The sequence below is a fragment of the Eretmochelys imbricata genome, chromosome 10 (assembly GCF_965152235.1).
Source record: "Eretmochelys imbricata isolate rEreImb1 chromosome 10, rEreImb1.hap1, whole genome shotgun sequence".
NCBI lineage: Eukaryota > Metazoa > Chordata > Testudines > Cheloniidae > Eretmochelys > Eretmochelys imbricata.
The window spans coordinates 32,214,805-32,240,005 of NC_135581.1; the positions used below are offsets into that span (position 1 = coordinate 32,214,805).

The 25,201-nt window shown below is 42.6% G+C and overlaps 2 protein-coding genes across 5 annotated transcripts in view; both read right to left on the minus strand.

Annotated features, from left to right (window-relative positions):
• FAM234A (family with sequence similarity 234 member A) overlaps nt 1–14,280 on the minus strand; it is a 54,161-nt gene extending 39,881 nt beyond the window's left edge. Inside the window, exon 1 of the mRNA XM_077827937.1 lies at nt 14,171–14,280. The gene's annotated coding sequence lies outside the window, so the exon portion shown is untranslated. The remainder of the gene's footprint in view (nt 1–14,170) is intronic.
• Nucleotides 14,281–18,687: 4,407 nt separating this feature from the next.
• The window catches only part of LUC7L (LUC7 like), a 36,577-nt gene continuing 30,063 nt past the window's right edge, over nt 18,688–25,201 (minus strand). For 3 of the 4 annotated variants that reach the window (XM_077827504.1, XM_077827505.1, XM_077827506.1), the window contains 3 exons: nt 24,873–24,902; nt 23,664–23,834; nt 18,688–20,805 (listed from right to left, as the gene is read on the minus strand). In XM_077827504.1, the coding sequence (XP_077683630.1) occupies nt 20,664–20,805; nt 23,664–23,834; nt 24,873–24,902 (343 nt within the window). In that variant the 3' untranslated portion in view covers nt 18,688–20,663. Of the gene's footprint in view, nt 20,806–22,241; nt 22,304–23,663; nt 23,835–24,872; nt 24,903–25,201 lie in introns of all 4 variants that reach the window. The other variant, XM_077827507.1, reaches the window with a different exon arrangement.

The window sequence follows — 25,201 nt, forward strand, 5'->3', positions numbered from 1 at the left end:
ATTGAAGATGAGTTTCAAAACTACAACATCACTTGCTTCCTTTTGGATAAAAGTGAAAGCAGAATATCCTGAGATAACTGAAATTGCTCTGAAAACTCTTCTCCCATTTCCTTCAACATACCTCTGCGAGACTGGCTTCTCAACCATGAGTATCATTAACACAAAGTACAGGAATAGTCTGGATATTCATTCTCCATTGCGCATGGCACTGTCCTCAATTGAACTATTGGATAAGCTGACAAAGAAGAAGCAGGCTAACCTATCACATTAGTAAAGGATAAGTTTTAACATGCCTATTATTGTGTTAATAAAATAGCTTATCAATTTGATATTTTAGTATTATGACATTTTCAAAATTATTATGTCTTCAATTTAATGTTACCTATTCCTTTCAATCTTTTTTTTTAACTTTTACTTTATTCATTATAATTTTTTATTTTATTACTTATATATGAATTTTTTTATAATATCTTTGTTAGGAGACTTTGCTCGTTCGATTTTTTTAATATTTTTTTATTTGTAATGTAATATTGTATTAGTTTACAAAATAAACATAAAATAAAAAATGTGTACCAACTATTATATTCATTATATTGTTTCCGATATAAATTAGTATTACTACGAATGTTCAAATAATATTTTCTTGGATCGTAAACGAATTATAGTCGTTTTATACTATCCACACAGACGCACAGCCTTTCAGTCAGTCTTCAATATATTTAAATGGGAACATCTCTGCGAGTATGCTACACTTGGTATGCGCACTCCCATTCCAATTAATACAGTGAAGGTGGTTAGTTTTTCTGATCTGATGTGCTATGTGCCTATGCAAATAGGATAATAATATGGCACAAATATGGTACCGGTCCCTGGCACATTGGAAAAAAATTGCCAGTCCGCCACATCAAATAGTTTGAGAAGCACTGCTTTAAAATGTGTATGGTGGTAATATATTCAGGTTTGCACACATATCATTTATGTCACTTCATGTTAATCTTTTTCCATTAGTCTATTGGTATAAATATGTATATACCATGTGCATATTGGTATTTATATGCTATTACTTATGCAGTCATATCTATGAAGCTATAGGTTTAATTCATTTATACACCTTGGCACATCTAAGTATTTTGGTAAACCTAGGTATATTTCTGGTAGATTCCAAATACACCATGTGAGATCTGAACGTGCCTGTACCGGAAATCTGGGATGTCATGGGTAAGGCGGGTGGTATTTGCATGGAGAGGAACTCAGAGGCTGTCAATCTATTGGGCATCAGTTGGCATCTGAACAATCACTGATTTTTCATGAATTCTATTAAGTTTTGTTCCTGGAACGTATTGTAGGGGCTTAATGGACTCTCCAAGAGAATCAAAACTTTGAGGCACATAATAAAATGGATGTCATATAGCTTCCCTTCAGGAGACCCATTTAAGGAATGAAGATGCAGACAGAATTAAAAACCTATAGAGGAGCATTACTATCATACCTTTTCTAACTCCAGAAGCAAGGGAGTTGTGATACTAATCCAGAAGAGCCTAACTCTTCAATCTAGTCAGTCACGGTCAGATCCAGAGGGCAGGTACATAATAGCTGAAAGTATTTTCAATACTAAGAGATTAATTTGTGGGGAGTGTATATAATCCTAATGGCGGGAACACACCCTTTATCACAGAAATAACTGACATTAATTTCCAACAGAGGTGATGGCCCAGTAGAGCTAGGAGGAGACTGGAATGATGTCATGGATGATATCAGAGACAAATCTGTGTTCCATGTGAAAATCTCAGGCCTGTGCAAACCATCCATTATCTCTACTGAAGTATATTGGACTAGTGAGTATTTGGAGACTGAAGCACCTTACAAAGCGTGACTACACATATTTCTCCACAGTTCATGCCTCCTATTTCAAATTCAATTTGCTTATGAAATTTAAGATGCTAGCTCCTGAATGTCTGGAGGCTCAAGTCAGTAATATCATCATCTCTGATCATGCTACCATTTCTCTTCACATAGATAGTGATCATAATGTTACAAGATCCTCAAGATGGAAGTTAAACACACGTCTACTTAGAGACCCTGAACTTATTCAGATGATTGAAACATCCATTACCAACTTCCTGAAGGAAAATACAAATACTGTCTCCTCTACTCCAACTTTATGGGAAGCACTGAAGGCTATATTAAGGGAGAATGCATAAAAATTGCATCTGAAAAGAAAGGAATAAATTACTTAGTTCTTTAACAGAAGAGGCTGCTAACGCTTTGTCTACGCCGGCAAGATAAAATATTCCCTGAAAAACAACAGTTTTGTCTGAGGACAAGCACTGGAGTGAACAGTGCTTGGTTGGTAACGCCGCTCGTTGGGGGTGGAAGTTTTTTGTCTGCGGGAGAGCTCTCTCCTGCAGACAAACAGTGGCTACACTGTGCACCATCTATACAGGCACAAGATCCAACTGTGAAGACACTTGGTCGTTCACGACAGCTTGACAAATTGGCTCCAGGTACACTGAGTTTCTGATGTGCCTTTTTTCAGGAGGTGGGGTGGGGGGGGTTTGCTATAATGCTCAGGAGTACTTATCTGTGAATATTAAAATATTGTGTTATTGTTAAAAGCGTACTCGTGCTGTGTTTTCTTTGTCACTGTGCTTTAATGTCTGTATGGATTTATTAAACTTTTGAAAAATAAAATTAAAAAAAGATACAATTGTTAAAATTACTAAAGTACATTTTGTGACACAGTCTCCTTGCTCTATCATTCAAAAATTCCACAATATGCACTAGTTATGCGACTCCCGAGCATGCTCAAATAAATGTGTTAGTCTCTAAGGTGCCAAAAGTACTTCTTTTCTTTTTTCAGAGTAGCAGCCGTGTTAGTCTGTATCCGCAAAAAGAAAAGGAGGACTTGTGGCACCTTAGAGACTAACAAATTTATTTGAGCATAAGCTTTCATGAGCTACAGCTCACTTCATCAGTTGCATTCCTCCGATGAAGTGAGCTGTAGCTCACGAAAGCTTATGCTCAAATAAATTTGTTAGTCTCTAAGGTGCCACAAGTCCTCCTTTCCTTTTCTTTTTGCGGATCCAGACTAACACGGCTGCTACTCTGAAACCTGACAATGTGCACTGAGTCTCTCAGTCATTAATTTACAGAAATGAGGTCTGTGGCTATGTTAAATAAAATGGACTTATTTCACCCATTCTTGTCTTCAGAAATATGATCTTCCATTTCTATGAGATAATTCGCTCACTCCCTCCCTCGAGAGCTTTCTCCAGAAATAACCTACTTCCTCTGGAATGAAAGTTTCTGTTTCCCTCTCTCCTACACTTTTATGCTGGAGACCCAGATAAAAGAAATCTCAGATATTTTATAGAACATTCAACGTGCTGCCACAGGGCCCAATCTTGTGAGATGCTGAGTGTTCTCAATTTCCATTGACAATTCAAAACCTCTCAGGATATAATCTCTATTCCTGTGGATTGTCTGTTCACATTAAAGACAACCACAGTGGACAAACCCCGTTAGCTGCCTGTTTCATCGTGAAGCGTACATCTGTTCTAGCACATGCAACTGCCCTTCCTGTAGGAAGTCAGCAGCCTTGTGCAGCATGCAGTTGTGTTCCTTTCAGAAAAAAAGTTTTCGTTTTTAAAAAGAATTAGTAAGAAGTTGTGATTTCGCCTCCCCCCAACACTGGTCATTTCTTAACATGTTAAAGATTTTTCTCCCTGTTAGGACCAAGTCTGCAAGTGTGAAGTTGTAAAAATTAAATTGAGTTTGGTTATCCATTTTAGGGAAGGGGAGCTCAAAGCCCCTACCCCCCCAATAAAATAGCCAATAAGAAACAGAGTGGCTTAATGAAAATGATTTTAAATGAAAAATAATTTATTTTAAACTGATATTTTGTATTTTATTTAAATTATAATAAGTTTCTCTTTTTAAAAATAAACCTGCTTAAAATGAAATCCGAGTTTAATACAAAATATGTTAAGGACTAAACTTACTCTCTCTTAAAACATTTAAATAAAAAATAAATATTCTGAATCCATGAGCATCTACCATGAACTCTAAGAGTTATAGGCTGCTTGTCTATATAAAGAAAGAATCGGGGGAAAAACGTCCAACTTTTGAGGTCAAACTTTATAAATAAGGCACAATAGGTCAGCTTAAGGGCCAGTGTAGCCATGCCCTAAGTAACTCATTTTCAAGAGATTTAGGCAAGAAAGAATTTAAGCTCCAATAAGAAGCGACGGAAGCTCCCTAAAAGTGGGGGGCCCCTGGGCCACCTCTTCCCCTTGAGCCCCTCCCCCTGCACCACCCCTTCCCCTAGAACCTCCTGCTTACCCTTACAGCTACTAAAAAGTGATGGGGCCATGCCCCCTGGCCCCAGTCACTTTCACATGGGCATATTTAAAATTTTTCCCAGGCTGACTTGAAATAATCCATTTAATTCACTGATTACAATTAATCCCGCTGTTCCTTTAATAACTCATTTAGTTGTAAATGTTAAACACATTTTGATAAAAGAAGTTTGTGTACGCAAAACATTTAAGATGATTTTGTTTAATAAAAATAAATTGTATATGTTGCTGTGTTTCATTAAATTCCATTTACCATCCCTAATGCAGCTGGACAAAATTTACAAGCAAAAAGTTAATTAGCTAGTAAATAAGCAATCTGAAAAGGAGAACTAGTGGCACCTTAGAGACTAACCAATTTATTTGAGCATAAGCTCTTGACAGCTCACGAAAGCTTATGCTCAAATAAATTGGTTAGTCTCTAAGGTGCCACAAGTCCTCCTTTTCTTTTTGCGAATACAGACTAACACGGCTGCTACTCTGAAACTGTAAATAAGCAATATATCATTCACTATTTTCTAACATACTAAAAATGTGCAATTAATAAGAATCTGAAAATATTAAGCTATAATTGCTTAAATCAAAGTAAACAGCATACCTCCTAAGTAGCAAAAAGATTATCAAATGTAGCGTAAAGGCTCTATTTAGCTGTAAATCAACGTTTTAATGATTATATTAACCAATGAGAATGCACCTTTCTCTAGGCAATCACTAAACTATAAATGGAAATGGTGATTACGATCAATTATTTAAATTGAGGCTTTCCACTTGGTGATTTAAATCAATGCACCCTGAATAGAATGTAACAAACCAGCCAGAAAAACAAGTTTTGAGTGCTAAACAACTGGGGTTTTTTTCCCAGCAAGACAGAAAGCATTTGAAGGCAGTGGCTTACAAGGAAAGTGCCTCTTCAGCATTAATATTTTACACGGTCGTCTAAAAAGAATTAATTCAATCCAAAGAAAGAAAAAGGGTTAGAACACTTACTTCTTACTGTAGAGTCACAATTTTTAAAGAAAATGCGATAAATTGACTAATTAATGCTGACAAGCTGGGCAGGTGTTTAACATCTTGAATTCTAACACTGTGAGCTGGTTGTATGAACAATGCAATTTTTTACTGAACCCTCCCCATCACCCACTCCAAACTCCCTTGGCCAATACCGAATGGCTGAGGCCATGAGGCAGCAGAAAGCAGGGGACTACAGGAACTGTTCTGATTAGAAATCAGAATCACAAGAGATATAGAATCATAGATTTTAAGGTCAGAAGGGCCCATTATGATCGTCTAGTCTGACCTCCTGCACAACGCAGACCACAGAATCTCACCCATCAACTTGTCCTGTAACAAACCCCTAACTTATGTCTCAGCTATCGAAGTCCTCAAATCGTGGTTTAAAGACTTCAACATGCAGAGAATCTTCCAGCAAGTGACCCGTGTCCCCCGCTGCAGAGGAAGGCGTAAAACCCCGAAGGCCTCTGCCAATCTGCCCTGGAGGAAAATTCCTTCCCGACCCCAAATATGGCTATCAGCTAAACCCTGAGCATGTGGGCAAGACTCACCAGCCAGACACCCAGGAAAGAATTCTCTGTAGTAACTCAGATCCCACCCCATCTAACATCCCATCACTGGCCATTGGGCATATCTACCGCTAATAGTCGAAGATCAATTAATTGCCAAAATTAAGCTATCCCATCATACCATCTTCTCCAAAAACTCATCAAGCTTAGTCTTGAAGCTAGATATGTCTTCTGCCCACACTGCTTCCCTTGGAAGGCTGTTCCAGAACTTCACTCTTCTGATGGTTAGAAACCTTCATCTAATTTCAAGTCTAAACTTCCTGATGGCCAATTTATATCCATTTGTTCTTGTGTCCACATTGGTACTGAGCTTAAATAATTCTTCTCCCTCTGTGGTATTTATCCCTCTGATATATTTATAGATAGCAATCATATCTCCTCTCAGCCTTCTTTTAGTTAGGCTAAACAAGCCAAACTCTTTGAGTCTCCTTTCATAAGACAGGTTTTCAATTCCTCGGATCATCCTAGTAGCCCTTCTCTGTACCTGTTCCAGTTTGAACTCATCTTTCTTAAACATGGGAGACCAGAACTGCACAAAATATTCCAGATGAGGTCTCACCAGTGCTTTGTATAACAGTACTAACACCTCCTTATCTCTACTGGAAATACCTCACCTGATGCATCCCAAGACCGCATTAGCTTTTTTCACGGCCATATCACATTGGCGGCTCATAGTCATCCTGTGATCAACCAATACTCTGAGGTCCTTCTTCTCCTCTGTTACTTCCAAGTGATGCGTTCCCAGTTTATAACAGAAATTCTTGTTATTAATCCCTAAATGCACGACCTTGCACTTTTCACTATTAAATTTCATCCTATTACTCCAGTTTACGAGGTCATCCAGATCTTCCTGTATGATATCCCGGTCCTTCTCTGTATTGGCAATACCTCCCAGCTTTGTGTCATCCACAGACTTTATTAGCACACTCCCACTTTTTGTGCCAAGGTCAGTAATAAAAAGATTAAATAAGATGGGTCCCAAAACCAATCCTTGAGGAACTCCACTAGTAACTTCCTTCCAGCCTGACAGTTCACCACTCAGTGTGACCCGCTGTAGTCTCCTCTTTAACCAGTTCCTTATCCACCTTTCAGTTTTCATATTGATCCCCATCTTTTCCAATTTAGCTAATAATTCTCCATGTGGAACTGTATCAATTGCCTTACTGAAATCGAGATAAATTAGATCCACTGTTTTCCCTTTGTCTAAAAAATCTGTTACCTTCTGAAAGAAGGAGATCAGGTTGGTTTGACACAATCTACCTTTTGTAAAGCCATGTTGTATTTTGTCCCAATTACCATTGAGCTCAATGTCCTTAACTACTTTCTCCTTCAAAATTTTTTCCAAGACCTTGCATACTACAGATGTCAAACTAACGGGCTGTTGTTACCCGGATCGCTTTTTTTACCTTTCTTAAAAATAGGAACTATGTTAGCAATTCTCCAGTCATATGGTACAACCCCTGAGTTTACAGATTGATTAAAAATTCTTGCTAATGGGCTTGCCAGTTCCTTTAATATTCTTGGATGAAGACTATCCGGGACCTCCGATTTAGTCCTATTAAACTGTTTGAGTTCAGCTTCTAGCTCGGATGTGGTAATATCTATCTCCATATCCTCATTCCCATTTGTCGTCCTACCATTATCCCTAAGCTCCTCGTTAAAGACCGAGGCAAAGTATTTGTTTAGTTATTGGGCCATGCCTAGATTATTCTTAAGCTCCACTCAATCCTCAGTGTTTAGCGGTCTCACTTCTTCTTTCTTTGTTTTCTTCTTATTTATATGGCTATAGAACCTTTTACTATTGCTTTTAATTCCCTTTGCAAGGTTCAACTCTACATGGCTTTTGGCCTCTCTCACTTTATCTCTAAATGTTCTGACCTCAGTAAGGTAGTTTTCCTTGCTAATCCCTCCCATCTTCCACTCCTTGTAGGCTTTCTGCTTTTTCTTAATCACCTCTCTGAGATGCTTGCTCATCCAGCTTGGTCTACAACTCCTGCCTATGAATTTTTTCCCCTTTCTTGGGATGTAGGCTTCTGACAGTTTCTACAACTTTGACTTGAATATTATAGAACCTCTCTCACAGAGGAGTAGTGACAATTTGGGAAAAGGAGAAAATCTTCATCTTTAATGTATGGAAGTTCAGCCCATGGAGATGAAAGTTCCCGGCACTGCAACGTTCCACCTTGCTCTGAACAGCCTTGTCAAGACGGACTTTAATTAAAAACAAAGGTAGCTGCATCCCAATCTGATTCATACCAGCTAAACACAGCCCTCAGTTCCCTGGTCAGTTGTCTAGTGTGGCCATCAGCCAGGCACAACATCGCCAATGTACCATCGCATCCTTTCCCTAGAACAGTGGTTCTCAAACTTTTTTTTTTGCTGACCACTTGAAAATTGCTGATGGTCTTGGCGGACCACTTAATGATCTTTCCAAATGTTGTTTGCACCGTTAGCTAACTATTGTAAAGCACTTTGGATAAAAGCGCTATATAAAAAACCTTAATAATTAACTTTTTTTATTCTACAAATAAAGCACACAACTCATATTTTAATATCAGTAGTCTTACCTTTCTAATGTGATGGATGTGCCCTCTCTCGCCGCCACAGCAGCCCCCAAGCTGGGGCTGGGAAGGGAGGGTGTCTCTCCCCCTCTCCCGCACCACGGCAGCCCCCGACCTGGGGCTGGGAAGCAGTGGGGGTCTCTCCCCTGCCACAGCAGCCACAGAGCTGAGGCTGGGAAGGAGGGCCATCTCTCCCCAGCAGCCGCAGTCCTGGAACTGGGGAAAGTTGCCTCTCTCTCTCGTCACCGCAACCCTGCACGTCCAAAATTCCTCCCACCCCCTCTTCCACCTACTGCCTATTCCCCCACCTCACCTTAGATGTGCATCATCTCCAGGGTTCAGGCACCTAATTAGAGGAGCCATGCCTGTGCGACTCCACTAATTAGGTGGGTGGCCCTTCACTCTCGTGTGCGGCCGCCCACGTTCGCACCTTAGAGGGAACTATCCGCAGACCACCTGAATGAAGCTTGCGGACCACAGTTTGAGAACCTCTGCCCTAGAATCAAATCTACTCCCTTCTCCAGGTGTGCAGTGGGCACATTACACAAGTAACATTGTTACAAGGTGTGTTTCCTTGTATGCCGACAAATCCTTCCAATCTCATTATTCAAGCCATTTTTTAAAATGTAGGAACAAAAGTCATCGTTTTGGCCTTCTGTGCCGAAGATCTTAAGTGCACAAGGTTAAAAAACAAGCTGCCACAATTTGTATTAAACATTAGCTGCACTGGCTTGATGGAATTAAATTAACTATTCTTGGCTCCAAAGTCAATAAAACAGAGCTTCCAGAGCGTGCAGCTAAGAACAATTTATGTAAATCATTGCTTCATATGAGGGGAAAAACAAGCTGCTAACACACATCACTGCACTAATGGCACCTTTCCACAAGCACTGAAAAGCCCAGGCCTGGCTGTCATTATGCAGTCCTTTAAACCAACGGACAAAAGGGGACTCATTGGCCCTGTGGATTACTGCCAGAGCCTTTTGCCAATGTTAGGATTCCGCTAGTAAGCTCTCTCTAGCCAATAATGCACATTTGAGTAAATACAAAAAAATATATAAAATTACAAAATTCAACACAATACTCAAGAGATCTGGAACAGCAGGGAACACTGCAGGTCAGCACTGCAGTACAAAAGCAAAGCTATAGTATAAACAGGTCCTGAATTTCTACAGTGCCCTAAAAAAACTACACTCAGTGTTACGGTTGCAAGCGATGCACTCAAAAGCCAACAAATGACAATGTGGAGGTTGCCTGTGCCACCTTTATTCTATCTCCATGTGTATGCATGTCAATCTACACTAGTTACATCAACATGTACTACTTTTCCATAGAACCCCTGCATCAAACAGTGCACAGACAGTAATGCAGAGGTGAAGAAGGCGCTTACACACCACAATCTCTATTTACCAAAATTAAAGCAACTTTCCTCTGTGGAAATTAAATATTTGTAATGTTTTAAAAATCAATTCAAAAAAACATAAAAGTGTTATTCTTATCCTCACTATTTAACAAGGGCACTCCACCTTGTTGGGAATGGGCAACAAGGGATGGATCATTTGATGATTACCTGTTCTGTTCATTCCCTCTGGGGCACCTGGCATTGCCCACTATCAGAAGACAGGATACTGGGCTAGATGTACCTTTGGTCTGATCCAGTATGGCCGTTCTTATGAGGTAGGGTGGCTCTTCTTTCCTTGCATTCCCATAAATGGAAAAACTAAGTCTAAAATGTTTGTCTGAAATCATGTTTTTCAACAGTGAAATGTAGCAGGTTTGGTTACTTCAGTATGTGCCTCAGAGCACATAGCAAACTAATGTAAGAATTTCATTGCCTGTCACTGAACTGGAGTTACTTTTGGCAGGGAACTCAAGTGTTGAACTTGTACATCACACAACAGTTTAATGTGAGAGGAGTATTGCATACATTTGAAACTACCTGGGCAATGTTGAGGAGACTGAATTACATTAATCAAGTTGAAATTTGGCAAGGAGCTTTGGGCTAACACCTTCACTCATGTGAAAAGTTTTAGACCTCAGTTTTGGATGTCATACAGAAAGATACCTCCAGTGGTAGCGCACTCTGTCAGCCCCTGCAGAGGAACTGGTAGAGTACCTGGAGATAAAAAGAATGACTAAGTGCAGCTTGAAGTTCTGTTGGCTGTATAGAGTACCGCGTTCCATATATCAAGCCAAAAAAAAAAAAAACTCAGTTAGTTTTGTATGGTTAGAGGATATCTTTGAAAGTAATTCTTGTGAGTTGAACTATATTAAAAATAAGTGAGCAATGCCAACTGTTAGAAATTCCTGAAATGAAAACAGTAATGTCTTGGGGCCTGATTCCACGGAACGTTCACCTGACATCTGGGTGGAGGCAGAGTGTGCTTGTGATGTACAAACACTGAACCCAGGTTTATTCACTTCTGGTTTATTATAAGTTGACCGTAAACGTTAGAGATCAAAAAGGCATCCGTAAGTGCATATCCAAATTCATTGGGTCACCCCACAGAGTGTTATCTTAAGATTTTATAACGCTTTGCTTTAGGGAGTGTGTTTTCATGGGAGCATTAAGTTTACAGAAAATGTTAGCAGCAGTCTTGTAGGTTCCATGCCAGTTCAGTCTGAGATAAAGGGTCAACAGTTGATTTCTGAACAACAGGGGAAGAATAGAAGAACCTGGGGTGTATAGTTACTTCTAATGAAACTTTGCAGCTTTCACATTTTTCTAGTAAGTGCTCAAAAGTCAGAAAATGCCAAAGTTAAGGTTACATATACTTTAACTTTACACACACAACTATAACCTCTGTCCCTTGCCTATACATTGTGTAGTTCATAATGGCACAGCGATACTTTTTCCCGCCAGATCACTGCATCTTTCTGTGTACATGTTGGATGGTGTTCAATAACTGAGGGTAGGGGTCATGATAAGCTCTCTATTATTCTGGGTGAATCCTTTTACAGGTACAGCAATATAAATCCAGAGTAACTCCATTCTATTTATCTCTTGATCTTAGTACTTATGTGGCCCCCATTATCATAGTGTGTATCACAATATTTTAGTGTGTTTATCCTCAGAACACATCTGTGATGTTGGGAAATACTTACCATTTATTTCTATTACGATAGTAACTAGGAGTCCCAGTCATGAATCAGGACCCCACTGTGCTAGGTGCTGTATAAACAGAATAAAAAGACCTTTCCTGCTCCCAAGGGGTTTATACTTAAATTGTAAGACAAGAGACAACAGCTATAGACAGATGGGGGACCACAAGAAAACAATGAGACAATACCATTCAGAATGATAGACAGTGATCTCAGCATATCAGCAACCTAACCGTTATCAAGTTTATTGTAGATATCATGGCAAAGAAGAGTGTCGAGGAGGGATTTGAGGTGGATACTGTGGGAGCTTTGTGGATGTTTACAGGGGCATAAGCATGGACCTGAGGCACAGAGAGGCTCAGTGACTCACCTAAGGTCACCTAAGGTCACTGACCGAGTAAGGTATTGAATTGGGATCTGCCAAGTCCCAGGTTAGTGCCCTAAGCCCTGGGACCTTAATTTATGTCAATGGGTACATCTACACAACAAGCAGAAACCTATAGCAGCAGGTCTCAGAGCCCAGATCTACAGACTAGGGCTCACGCTACAGCGTTAAAAATAGCTGTGTAAACATTCCAGCTTGGGCTACAGCTTAGACTCTGAAGTCTAGGGAGGGGGGCAGGCTTCAGAGCCTAAGCTCCAACCTGAGCGCATACATCTATACAGCTAGTCTGTACGCCCAGCCCCTGAGGCTCAGTGCTTTGTGGATTTCTGTCTGCCGTGTAGGCATACCCAGCGTGACTGAGATGTAAATATGGGCTTCAGTATGCAAGCTGTAAGGTCACAGAGAACATAAGAATGGCCATACTGAGTCAGACCAAAGGCCCATCTAGTCCAGTATCCTGTCTTCCAGTGACAGGTGCTTCAGAAGGAATGAACAGAACAGGTAATCATCAAATGATCCATTGCCCATTCCTTGTCAAACAGAAACTAGGGCCACCATCCCTGCCAACTTGGCTAATAGCTGTTGATGGACCTATCTTCCATGAACTTATTTAGTTTTTTTTTTTTAACCTTGTTATAGACTTGGCCTTCACAACATCTTCTGGAAGAAAGAGTTCCAGAGGCTGACTGCATTGTGTGAAGAAATACTTCCTTTTGTTTGTTTTTGTTTTGTCTCCTTAACTCAAGTTATGAATAATCTGTTCCTGGCCATGATCTGCAATTTGTAGCCAGATGAGCAATATGGCTGGGAGGATGGGAAGAGGGCTTGTCTACACACAAACTGGCAATGAAATTAGCTAGAGTGTTTTTAATTAGACTCTTTTGTTATTTATGGAAAGTCTGTAACCAGACACTCTTATTGCAAATTAAACAGGTTTATTTCAATTTAGTTCAGACAATTTAAACTGAACTAAAATAAACCATTCTTAATCTGAGCATCAGTGCCCAGAGCTGCAGGGAGACAGATAGGAGCAATTAAAGACGATTCATGTATTTTAGCCAGGCAAGCAATCACATGTTCAGGCATGAGAGGCATATAGACAACCCGAGCATTACAGGGTGCACTACAAACTGCTGAAGCCTGGTGATGGGTGTCTGTGGCCACTTTCCAGAGGGCCCCAAAGAACCAGCTATCCACTGCAGTCCCGCCACTCCCCAGCATATGGGGCACTGTGGGTGCTGCCCCTCCCCACCAAGCCCCATACTGGTAAATTTCATGCCCTCAGGGGCCCTGGTGGCTGGGAAGGACCCTGCACGGGAGGGTCACCAAAAGGGGCCAAGCCCCATACAGGGGAGGCATGGGACCGCCCCCCAAAAAAGTTGTAGAGAATGGTGGAATAGCACTGTCCACTCCCCTACACACACAGAGTCATAATTACCAGTCATTACAGGTACAAGCTGTAAGGGGTGCGGCACTGCTCCCCATACATACAGGAACTCTCCAGTACAGGCTGTAAGGGGTGCGGCTAGCCCTAAACTATCCCCACACACAGGGATCCCCCCCCCCCCAAGTACAAACTAGCCCTGCACCCCCCAGCACAGGGACCCCGCAGTACAGGCTGTGGGGCTAGTCCTGCACAAACACACACACTCCCCCACACAGGGATCCCCCAGTACAGCCTGTGCAGGGGTGGCACTAGTCCTGTACCCCACCAAATACAGGGACCCCCCTCAGTACAGCCCGTGAGGGGGTAGGGGAAGTCCAGCACCCCACCACACACACAGGGACCCCCCAGTACAGCCTGGGGGGGGAGGGCTAGCGCTAGCCCTACAACCACCCCCCTGTACACAGGGACGGCCCCAGTAAAGACTATATGGGGGTGTGGCTAATCCTGCAAACCCCCCCCCCCGGACTCCCCAGTAGAGGCTGTGGGGGTGGGACTAGCCCTGCAACACCACTCCCCCCGTGCACAGGGATCCCCTCCAATACAGCCTATGGGGGTGGGGCTAGTCCTACACCTCCCAGTACAGGCTGTGGGGCTAGCGCTAGCCCTGCAACCTCGCACACAGGGATTCCCCAGTACAGCCTGTGGGGGCGGGGCTAGCTCTGACCCCCTCACGCAGGCAGGGCCCTGCCGCAGGGTGGGGGTCCCGTATCCCCCCCGCGCACGCGCGCGCACACACTCACCCTTCGCTGCTTGCCAGCCGGCCTCCCATCAACTCAGGCTCCCCTCTTGGCTCCGCCCCGGGGCGTGTCTCCGCCGGAAGGGGTGGGGCTCCGCAAGCATCACATCTAACACCGCCCCGCTATGGGCATGACGCCATTTCCGATCCTGGTCCTCTCAGGTTCTCTGTCCCCGGAGTTGGGCGTGTGAGATGTGCGCCTGCGCGAGACCGGAGTGCCCAGGTGCTCGGCAGCCAGCTGGAGCCCCGCGTGCGAGCGTAGGGCCGTCTAGGGGCGGGCTCGGACCAGGGCAGCACCCCGAGGTCCGCAGGAAGCGGCCGCTCTTCCAGCCCTGGGGCCTGGGGCAGCTGGTGCCCGGGAGTTCCGCAGGCTAAGCGCACTCTGGTTAAACATAGCCCGAATTTCATCAGCTGCAGTAGGGTTGCCAAGCCTCCAGGATTGGCCTGGAGTCTCCAGGAATTAAAATGATGTCATGTGATGAAATCTCCAGGAGTACCTCCAGCCAAAACTGGCAACGCTCATCTGCAAGCTCCTTGGGCCCTGGTGGTGCCTGAATAGGAGCCTGATTAGCGTCGGCACCTCCGGCGCCGGGGCCAGAGGGGAACAGCTGGGGCAGGCACCACAAAGCAGCAGCAACGGGGGTCAGCCCCAGCTGCAGTGGAAGTCGAACTGTGTTTTTCCCATCTGTAACCATCGGCCACTTGGTCTAAGAAACCTCTGCCCGGGGCTGCAGAACTCTTGGCCCCAGATTACTAGGAGTTTAGGAAGCAGGAATAATTTTGTGAGTGTCTCCGCAGGGCAGAGAACATGCAGCATGGTGCTGCGAGAGAACTGGCCAGGAGTGCAGCACTGACCGCACACCACCCTCTTCCTGCTACTGGGTTGTGATTATTTTAAGGGCAGCAAGTCAAACCAGAACCCCTTAAACCCAATATTTTTACTTAAAGCAGAACTAAAGCTTATGGTTAAAATATTTTTTTAAGCTCACTAGTTTAAAAAAACGACTGCTCTTATTTGCATTATAAAACAAGAAAGAGATCGAGGAGTAACACCTCTAAGAATAACTAATTTTACATAAAGAAAAGGAGTACTTATGGCACCTTAGAGACTAACCAATTTATTTGAGCATAAGCTTTCGTGAGCTACAGCTCACTTCATCAGATGCAGCCGATGAGGTGAGCTGTAGCTCATGAAAGTTTATGCTCAAATAAATTGGTTAGTCTCTAAGGTGCCACAAGTACTCCTTTTCCTTTTGCGAATACAGACTAACAGGGCTGTTACTCTGAGACCTGATTTTACATATTCAAAGTTGTTGCTATATATAGAATCACTCCAAGGCACACATGTAGTATTACAGTAATGGAGCAAACATGGTGAAAACAGTGAAGTTAATGAGGACCAGGAAATTGAAGAATAAGCACAACAAACTCAAAGGGGGGCGGGGGAGGAACGACAGAATTTACTCTTCAGGGAAGCTGCTCAAAAAGATACAGACCAAGACTGAATTGATTTGATTCATGTGGCTGAAGAAGCTAGACTTAGGAGGAAATAGATGTAACACTGCAAGGAGTACACTATTCTGCCCACACACTTGCAACTTGCCGTTGAAGAAATGTGCAATCTCTGCCATAACTTGTAAAGCTTGAGATCTAAAAAATAAAATAATATTGGTAATCATTAGATAGGGATAGATAAGACAGAAAACATATTGCCTCTATATAAATCCATGGTTCACTCACATCTTGAATACTGCATGCAGATGTGGTCGCCCCATCTCAAAAAAAAACATACTGGAATTGGAAAAGGTTGCCCTTTTCTGAACAAAAATGATTCAGGGTATGGAACAGCTTCCCTATGAGGAGAGATTTAAAAGACTGGGACTTTTCAGCTTGGAAAAGAGACTAAAGGGGGATATGATAGAGGTCTATAAAATCATGACTGGTGTAGAGAAAGTAAATAAGGAAGCATTTATTCCTTCTCATAACACAAGAACTAGGAGTCACCAAATGAAATTAATAGGCAGCAGGTTTAAAACAAGCAAAAGAAAGTATTTCTTCACACAACGCAGAGTCAACCTGTGGAACTCTTTGCCAGAGGATGTTGTGAAGGCCAAGATAAACAGGGTTCAAAAAAGAACAAGATAAATTCATAGAGGATAGACCTATCAATGGCTATTAGCAAGGATGGGCAGGAATGGTGTCCCTAGCCTCTGTTTGCCAGAAGTTGGGAACGGGTGACAGGGGATGGATCACTTAATGATTATCTGCTCTGTTCATTCCTTCTGGGGCACCTAGCATTGGCCACTATTGGAAGACAGGATACTGAGGTAGATGGACCTTTGGTCTGACCCACAATCCAATATGAATTGAACATGGTTGATTTTTATGATACGGAGTTAAAATGCAAACTGGAAACATCAAGTCTCTTCTCTTTTTACTGTCTTCAGTGAAAAAACAAGAACAAACCTGTTTTGAAAATTGTATCTTCTCTCATGTATGTACCTTGATATCAACTCCTACTGTCAGAGGAGGACAAAACCAAGGCAACATTTAATTTACCAAAAGGCGGACAAAAATGGAAATGTTTCATTTGTTCATTTCTCTTGCTCATGGAGCACAGAGTGCCCTCTTCACATCACCTTTTCCAGACAGCCTGGTCTCTTGCCAACATTGCAATAATGATGTCATTGAATCAATGTCGGACACATTTGAAATTGAAATATCAAATGATGATTTGAAAAACTTCTTAAAGCTCATGAAAATCTCCAAAAAGGAAGAGCTATCTGGACGAAGGAAAGTGCAAAAAAGGATTGGGACAGTTCTTGGTTCATTTACAGCTAAGCTATTTCTCAATAAGAAAAACAAACATATTAAACTACTGGGGACATCATAAAAATGGCATGTCCAAGCTGTATCAATTGGCACAAATTGTACTGGCAGTTCCAGCAACAGGAGTGAGTGCTGAAAGACTTTTAAGCTTCAATGTATCCTTTCACTGCAGAGATCCAATATAAGAGAGCAAACATTTGCAGTATTGGTGGAGTCATGTTGGTGTTGGGATACAAGAGACACACATAATATCATTTATTGGACCAACTTCTGTTAAAGAGACAAGCTTTCGAGCGTCATTCTATCAACATCCTTCTTGAATTGTGGGCATCACAACTGGACACAGTTCACCAGGGGCTTGTGTAGCCGAACACTTAGTTTTCGGCAAGCTGGGTTGTAAATCTAGCCTGCTCTGCACTATCTGCACAGACTCTGCAACTCCTATCTAGAAGTCCTGTTGTCACTATAATATATACTGCTTTGAATGGGAGTAAATAAGAGCACACTAGGGAACTCTGAGTGCACAGCTGCCAGGTCCACAGGGACAGTTAATGTTCAGCTGGCTAGTGCAAGTTAGTTTGCAGCAAGCTGGCGTGCATATCTAAGTGCATAGACAGAGCTAAGTTAAAATGCCCTATCTGAGAAAGGGGCAGTGGCATGCACAAGATGAAATAAGTCTCTAAGTTCTAGTCCCAGGCTAGATAGTACCTGAAAGCTTAAAGGCAGGCCAGATCAGTCACAGCTGAAGATCAATTCCTCAACTACCAGCTCCCCCCCATGATAGGTGGTGACCTGGATATTTAGGTTGGTATCTTATGTATTAACCCCCTCAGCAGTAGTCATCACATGCGCGGAGCTGAGAGGATAAGAGAAGGAAAGTGGAAGTGCAGCTAATCACACTGGCCAGGAGAACAGTATGCAAGTCATAGCATTGACACTCACCTCAGCGTTTCTAGCAGAATCCTTGCTCAGTGTATTTGAAAGCTGCAGTATTGCACGGATTTGCTAGTTTCAACCACAGTGTCACACCATATACACATGCCAAGCTAGTTAGTAAGGGAAAGTATCAGCATTACTTCATTTGCTTAGTAAAACATTTGAAGTGCCAACAGTTCCCTCCTTTTATTTATAGGTAAAGTATGGTGAATACACTGGCACTGAAACTTCAACATAATACTGACCAGCATGTGCTGCAGAAAGGCACTGTAACAGCCCTTTTGGATGGGGTGACCGCAACAGGTAGGTACAGAGACAGGAACCAGCTCTGGCCAATGCAATAAAGAATTGCCCTGAATTGCAATTCACAGAGACTCTACGCATTGAGCACTCACTCCAGCAGGTGGCAGAGTAGCTCAGCATTTGGAAATGCACCATAAAGAAAGCTGCACCCATTCCTATGCAACAGCTTGTTTTCAATCTTACAATTTTCCAAACATTTAAATATAAAAGTAGCAATGGTTTGCATACACAAGAGGCATTGCATTCCCCATGACGTAGAGCAGGACTGCTGCCAGTGCTGGTCTCTAGAGTGATTATGAAACGATTTTTCCAAAATTTACAGTGACCAAGTAATTTGCAGAATTTACTGGTCAGGTCAATGGCTTTGGGATCCATTAAAAGGGACCATGTCAGTGCAACATCAGCAGGGTGCAGATACTAGACTAGTATACAAAAGCCAGAGTACCACTCCAAGCCACAAACATAAATCTTTAATGTGAGTAAGACTGGCAAGAGAACAGCATATTTTACTTACATTTTTATACTTAGACCAAAACTCCTCATAAGCAAAGGTGCTATAAAAAACAAAACGCTCCAACATGATAAACCGCAACATACAACAAATCAATGCATGGTGGGTTCCTTTCTAACACTCCATTACACTTGTGTGATCAGCTTTAGAGTTTTATTTGTTATTAGATCCTTTGTGTTCCTAGAAAGGAAATACACTGGGCCAGGCCCTGCTCTGAGCAACATGTACACCCCTGCCATTGGCTTCAACAGGAGCTGCAGGTGTAACTGAAGACAAGAGTTGAGCCCAGCATATCAATCAACTGCCAACCTGTGTGATGTTCGCTCATCACAGGTTAAATTTATTCTAATGATGACCTTGTAAATAAGAGCCCTGAAAAGCAGGAGCTCACCGATTGCAATACACAGAGATTACAAAACAATAATTAAAATGCAATATTAGTTGTAAAACAAAAAGGAACTAGATTCCCCCAATACCTAAACATGCATCTAGAAGACTAACACACCAAGGACAACTCCTGCACCTCTGCAAAAAAACAAAAAAAAACAAAAACCAAAAAAACCCACTCCCCCGCAAATTAAAGGAAATTGAAGAGTTAAGTGAATTATCAGAGGCTCAGCAAGGAAAAAATGGCTGGAAAACCCGAACACGCTGGCCACACTAATGCAATAGTATTTACAAATACCTTAAGTTTCCACTACAGGAAAATGGTAAGATTTAACTGTGTTAATTTCAGATACCTGCCTTACCTAATTAATCAGTAGGCTGAGAAGTCAAAACTGGACAGCAGTGGCTGGAGTTATATTACTTTAGTTCATGATTCTGCACATACTAACTACTTCAGCTAAGCTATTCTGTGGGAAGTCTCACAATAGCGCAATCCTTGTGATCACCATTGTGCCTGGCACAGTGAACTCAGAGGAAGTTTTTCCTCCCTAATTTTAAAATACATTTAGTTACAGATATTTCATTCTTCCCACACTGTTATAGTCCAGGTTCCTTTCACCTCAGTTGTAAGCACCAATGAGATAAGTCAGTTCAATGTAAATTTATATACACAGAAACCAGACCAAGGGCCCACCCTTATTAGGCAACCTCCTGTCTTAAGAGGCCACACCTCAAGGTACCGTCACATGTACAAAGTACAATTCTGCTCCACCCTGATTGGAAGGCTACCTCCATTAAGCATGACTGAACTCGGTTACAGAGATCAATCCAGATATTGTGTTTCACTTGAACACAGGATTTTTATAGTAGGTATGTGTAATTACTACTAGGGATAGGCCCAAGCATATCTCGGTACTGTGCCCCAGGTACTTTGGTCATCATCATGAAGATGAAATGGGGTTGTTTAAGAGGGAAATTAGGGGCTAGTTTTGTTTGTCCTAAATTAGCTGGAATACCAAGATGTTTCTCAAACACTGGAACACAAAATGAGTTGCTAAGCACTTAAAAAAAAAAGTGAGAAAAACCTTACATTCCTCTGAATGTGCACAAACCAAAGGAAAAATGTGAACTGAGGTAGCACCAGTGCTACTGATGATCTCAAACTCCAATTGTGTGAAGGGACAAGTGGACATTCCAAAAGGGCATAAGTGTTACAAATGATGCAGCAGGTTACGTTTCCAACCACAGCACTAGCTCTAACTGCTGCATTCCTTGGGTCATGCCAATCAACACATATGTAAATCACTGACCTGCGTTGAAGTCAATTCATCGATTTATTTATTCCTACTAAAACAAAATCCTGGTAAACAGTAAGTAACTCTGTATCTCTACAAACTCACAGCTATCTGCCAAATAATAAAAATTCAAAACTACAAAAGATGAGTTGTGTTCAGTAAATATAAATGGGAAATTTAGGCTTTTCGTAGAATGTTTATCAGACTATTTACAGTGCAATACAGATCATTTGAGTTCAGATCTCGCCAGCTTCTCTCTCTTCCGATCTCTTGGAACGAGATTTGCCATTTGTGCTCTCATGCCGTCTTTCAGAAGAGCTCTTCTCTTTCCTCTCTCTGTCTCGTGACTTTTCTCTTGAAGATCGGTCTCTAGAGGATCTGAAGTACAAACCAAACCACTGTAAAATTTTGCATCTAAAAGCATTCATGAATGTGTACTTGATGGCAAAGAGCTGTTCCTATCAGGAAATAAAGTATGTCCCAGGAGGCACATGCATATATAATGCTATGTCAGGACTACAAGTCACCAGCAGTGAACTGAAAGACCAGACAGTCTCTCGGTGACCTTTGTGTAACAGCGTCACCATCATCTGACTGGTTTGTGGAAGTCAAGGAACATTTCTCAGTGGTAAGAGAAATATGTAGGCTCTAAGTATCAGGGGGTAGCCGTGTTAGTCTGTATCCACAAAAACAACAAGGAGTCCGGTGGCACCTTAAAGACGAACAGATTTATTTGAGCATAAGCTTTTGTGGGTAAAAACCCCACTTCTTCAGATGTAGGCTTTGTCACTCTCCCCTTAAATAGCTTGACACTAGAGACTCTTTAGGGTGTTGCCTACTGGACAACAGTAGAAGTGTATATGGTTCCTCTCACTTCAGCTCTATTTCTGTTTCTCTTACAGCACTTTTGGGGATACTGTGAGACAGTGGCTTCCTGCTTAGAGTGCTCCTTTACATTAAATTGACTCTCCTCCTTGGGCTCAAATGTTTGTATAGTCCTGGGCTTTTGGTACTTTGCCTCTTGAGAACTGTCAGTTTTGCCAGCATCCTCTGTTCAAAGCACAGCTGTAATTTTGGACTCAGGGACCACTCTGCTAGCACAAATTATCATAAGATAGCTAGGACTTTAATCAAGGCTTCACTTCTTCAGCCTAGGCAGAATTAAGTAAACTAGCTTTTTAGGCCCAATCTTCCAGTAGTGACCTAAGCTAAGAGTCAACTAGTCATCGAGCACCCTTCAAGAGGTGCTATTCCCATCAGGTTCCTTACACCATCAGGTTCAGAGGGCATGGGAAGCATTTTATTCTAGAGCTCCCATGGTATAAAAACATTTCCTTTGCAGCCACAAAAGGTTGGCATAGGGTTTTATTTACATGCAAGCTTCAATTACTCTGGAAGGTAAGGTTGAGACACTATATCAAATGCTGTCATAACACGCAGATATATCTCAGCCACCATTTTGTCTTCATCTCTACGACGGTCATTCAGCCCCCAGAACAAGCTAGCCTGTTTGAGAAGGTGTATTCTTTAGCCCATCCCCTCAATGGTGTCTCTTGCCCATAATTCCATTAGTTTCCAGATGTTTGGAGAGCTCTGCTTTGCTATGGAACAGTAATTGTCAGGCTCACTAATTCCTTTTTAGAAAATGGGATTGCCACCGGCTTTTCGCCAATCTTCTGGAACCTCCCCAGTTCATGAGTTTTCAGAAATGTCTGTCACTGGAACAATAAGTTTGTTAGCCAATTCTTATGGGGCACATGTTATCCAAGGGGGCTAGTTTGTATATGGTGAAGTTTTCCGAAGTATTCCCTTACCTGCTCTTTAGCAATAGTTATTAGAGGGTCTTCCTCACTTCCTAATTGTCCAAACTTCTTTTCTTTATTTTTCATGTTCAAGACAGATTTAAAAAAGGACTTTAGTATCTCAGCCATTTGTGAGAGTCAACATTATTTTTACCCCCCTTATTTATTAACAGGCCTCCTTTCTCTCTGTTGCTTCTTTCCCTCCCCCTTCACATATCTGTAAAACCCCTTCTTATTCCCCTTAGCTCCTGGGCTAGCAGTCGCACAAGCACAGTGTGTGCATAATGTGTTGTATATCATCTGCATTTTACTCAGGTGGGTTCAAGAAGGGGATGCCGTACTAAACACGGCTTCCTCAAAGATGTCCAGAGTACCGTTAGAGCATGCTATGGCTGACTTCAGCAAAGAGCTTGGCGACATGCGTGCACACACACAATCAGCTTTTAGATCCCTGGCTTTTGGACTTACAAGTGCTGCAAGGGAGCATGCTCGTCCCTTGAGGTGCAGAGCATTTAATATTACTCTTTGATGCCTGCTCCCACCCTTCCACTAACCCAGGGACTGTTTTAGGGTCCAGCTCCCGAAGAGACACATCAAGCTCTTCTGTAATATGGGACCGTGAGGGAAGAGATGAGTAAAGGGAAAATGCCATAACTCCTGCAGTACCCTTGCCCTCCCAAAACATGGGAATTCCCAGAGAACCGTCCATCCCTCCTGCCAGAACATGCCAGAGACCGATCAAGATGTAGTGCAGGCTCCAGCAAACAATATACCCCCTTCCCAATGACAACCCACCAAAAAAGAACATGTGTCTGAGACCCCCCTTCAATGCTGAGAGGATATAGACCCATACCAGGAGGCAGCTGTGCAAGCAGTAGCCAGCCCATGGCATGCTGATGCCCAACATCCCTCTTATACTTTGCTTTTGCCAAGAGGGAAGTTCCAGATTCGCCCCAGCAGGCTCTTTGGCCTTTTTCTATAGAGGCGTGAGTGAGGGAAAGGTTTCCCTAGCAGCAGGCCCTCATATTGTGATTTAAAAAGGAAAACAAAGGTTCTCCTTTAGACACACATCTCTAAGCTGCGATTCTATTAAACCAGTCATGCCTCAACTTGCTTCCTGGCACCATCATCTGCAGATGACCATGGGGAAGAACTTCACAGGCTTGGGGGTTAATCACAGTTCTCACAGAGCAGTGGTTTTCAACCTGGGGGCCTGCAGACTATGTCTAAGTTTTCCAAAGGAGTCTGCACCTCCATTTGAAATTTTTTAGGGGTCCGCAAATGAAAAAATGTTGAAAGCCACTGTCCTACATGCTTTAGTTCCTAACTTTCAGGTTAGCCCTGCTCCCCCGCAAGGAAAGGCCATTCACAACATCAAAGACTTCCACAGAAGGGCCTCCCTGATAGTGGTGCTGTGTGAAGGGGAGTACATACTTGTGTTTTGAACTCCTGTCTCTGGAACCACGGCGGTGACCTCTGCTGTGGCTGCGTGAGCGGCTCCGATGGCGTCTGTGCCTGTCTCGCTCTCGGGACCTGGAGCGGGACTTTCGTTTCTCACGGGAAGCGGATCGTGAGCGCCTTCGTCTCCTGTCCCGAGATCGTGATCTGAGAGAACACAAGCTGTTTCAAACCCCAAGATTCTGTACACATGAGACACCTCCCTGCCAATACAGTCAAGACAGGGTCATTCCAAAGTAATAGTGCATCTAAAGAGACAGCAGCAGCCAACTTCAGTTGTGCTTCACTATACATCCTTCCTAACGTATAAGGCAGCCCAACCCAGGGAGCACACACCATCCTGCGATGGAGGGCAATCAACAAGAACCCAAAGCTGGTAAATCCATACAGGAAACCAGCTGGCAACCCCAACACCCATTCAAACACATGCTGATATAGCGCACAGCTACAGTGCAGCAGTCAGAAATGGGATCCACACATCAAAGGAAGAGAAGCTGAGGAATAAATGGCTATGGGAAGTGCCATGCAAGATCTTTAGAAGGACTGCAAATGAACTCTTTCCTATGAAAATGCTGCACTTTAAAAAGTAAACTCATTTCACTCTGTCCTAAAACAAGCAGCAAAGGGTACCAATATATTTTTAAAGAAATGGGGAGAAAGGTTAAATGATCACAGAGTTGTCCCTGGCACAGCATGCCATTGTACTGGATGTGCCAGGGACATCTGGCATCCATCTACAGTTGCCGGAATCCCAATGTTGTACTTACAAAGTGCATTCCATTCAGGGACGGCAAAGCTCTGTGCACACAAACGATACGGACATTCTACTGCCAAAAGGCATCCAGCATATTCACTTGTTTAAATGCTGGAGTTAACGTGCCCAGGGCCCTATTCCCTGGATGTCTGGAGTAGTCGGCACTTCTCTCTCAAGTTACTGCATTCCTCTGCCCCCACAGATCACTCTGAGAGACTAGGGAAGTGTAGGGTCTGGAAAGTGCACTTGTGGCAGTTCCCATTTTCATTCAACGAGGGCAACAGGTGGGTCTGGGGCATCATGGCAGCTGTTGAAAGTATTATCAGGCTTCTGATTACTATACCCAGGAACCAAACACAATTAAACTAGGCAGGAACGAGCACATGCACATGCTGCATTTGAAGACGACTTCGTAAGATTTACATACTCACCTTCTGCGATCTCTATTTTTGGAGCCAGACCTAGAAAGAAGAGCAAAGCTTATTTCAGAGAGTGAATAAAGAAAATTCATGACATCAATACGGGTTTTCATAAGATCCCCAATTCTATAACATCGCTGTTCTCAAGGACACTGCAACACACTGAGTAGCTTGGCCCCTCAACTGGGACCGCTAGCGTAGTGGAAATCAGATGTACATCAATGGCTTGTTCAACTCCAAAAAACTGCATTAGTCCAACTTGGTTTCGGGTGCTCCATGTAACAATTCAATACAAAACCAACACACCCCCATTCGCTATAGTGTTAAGTATGCATGCTGCC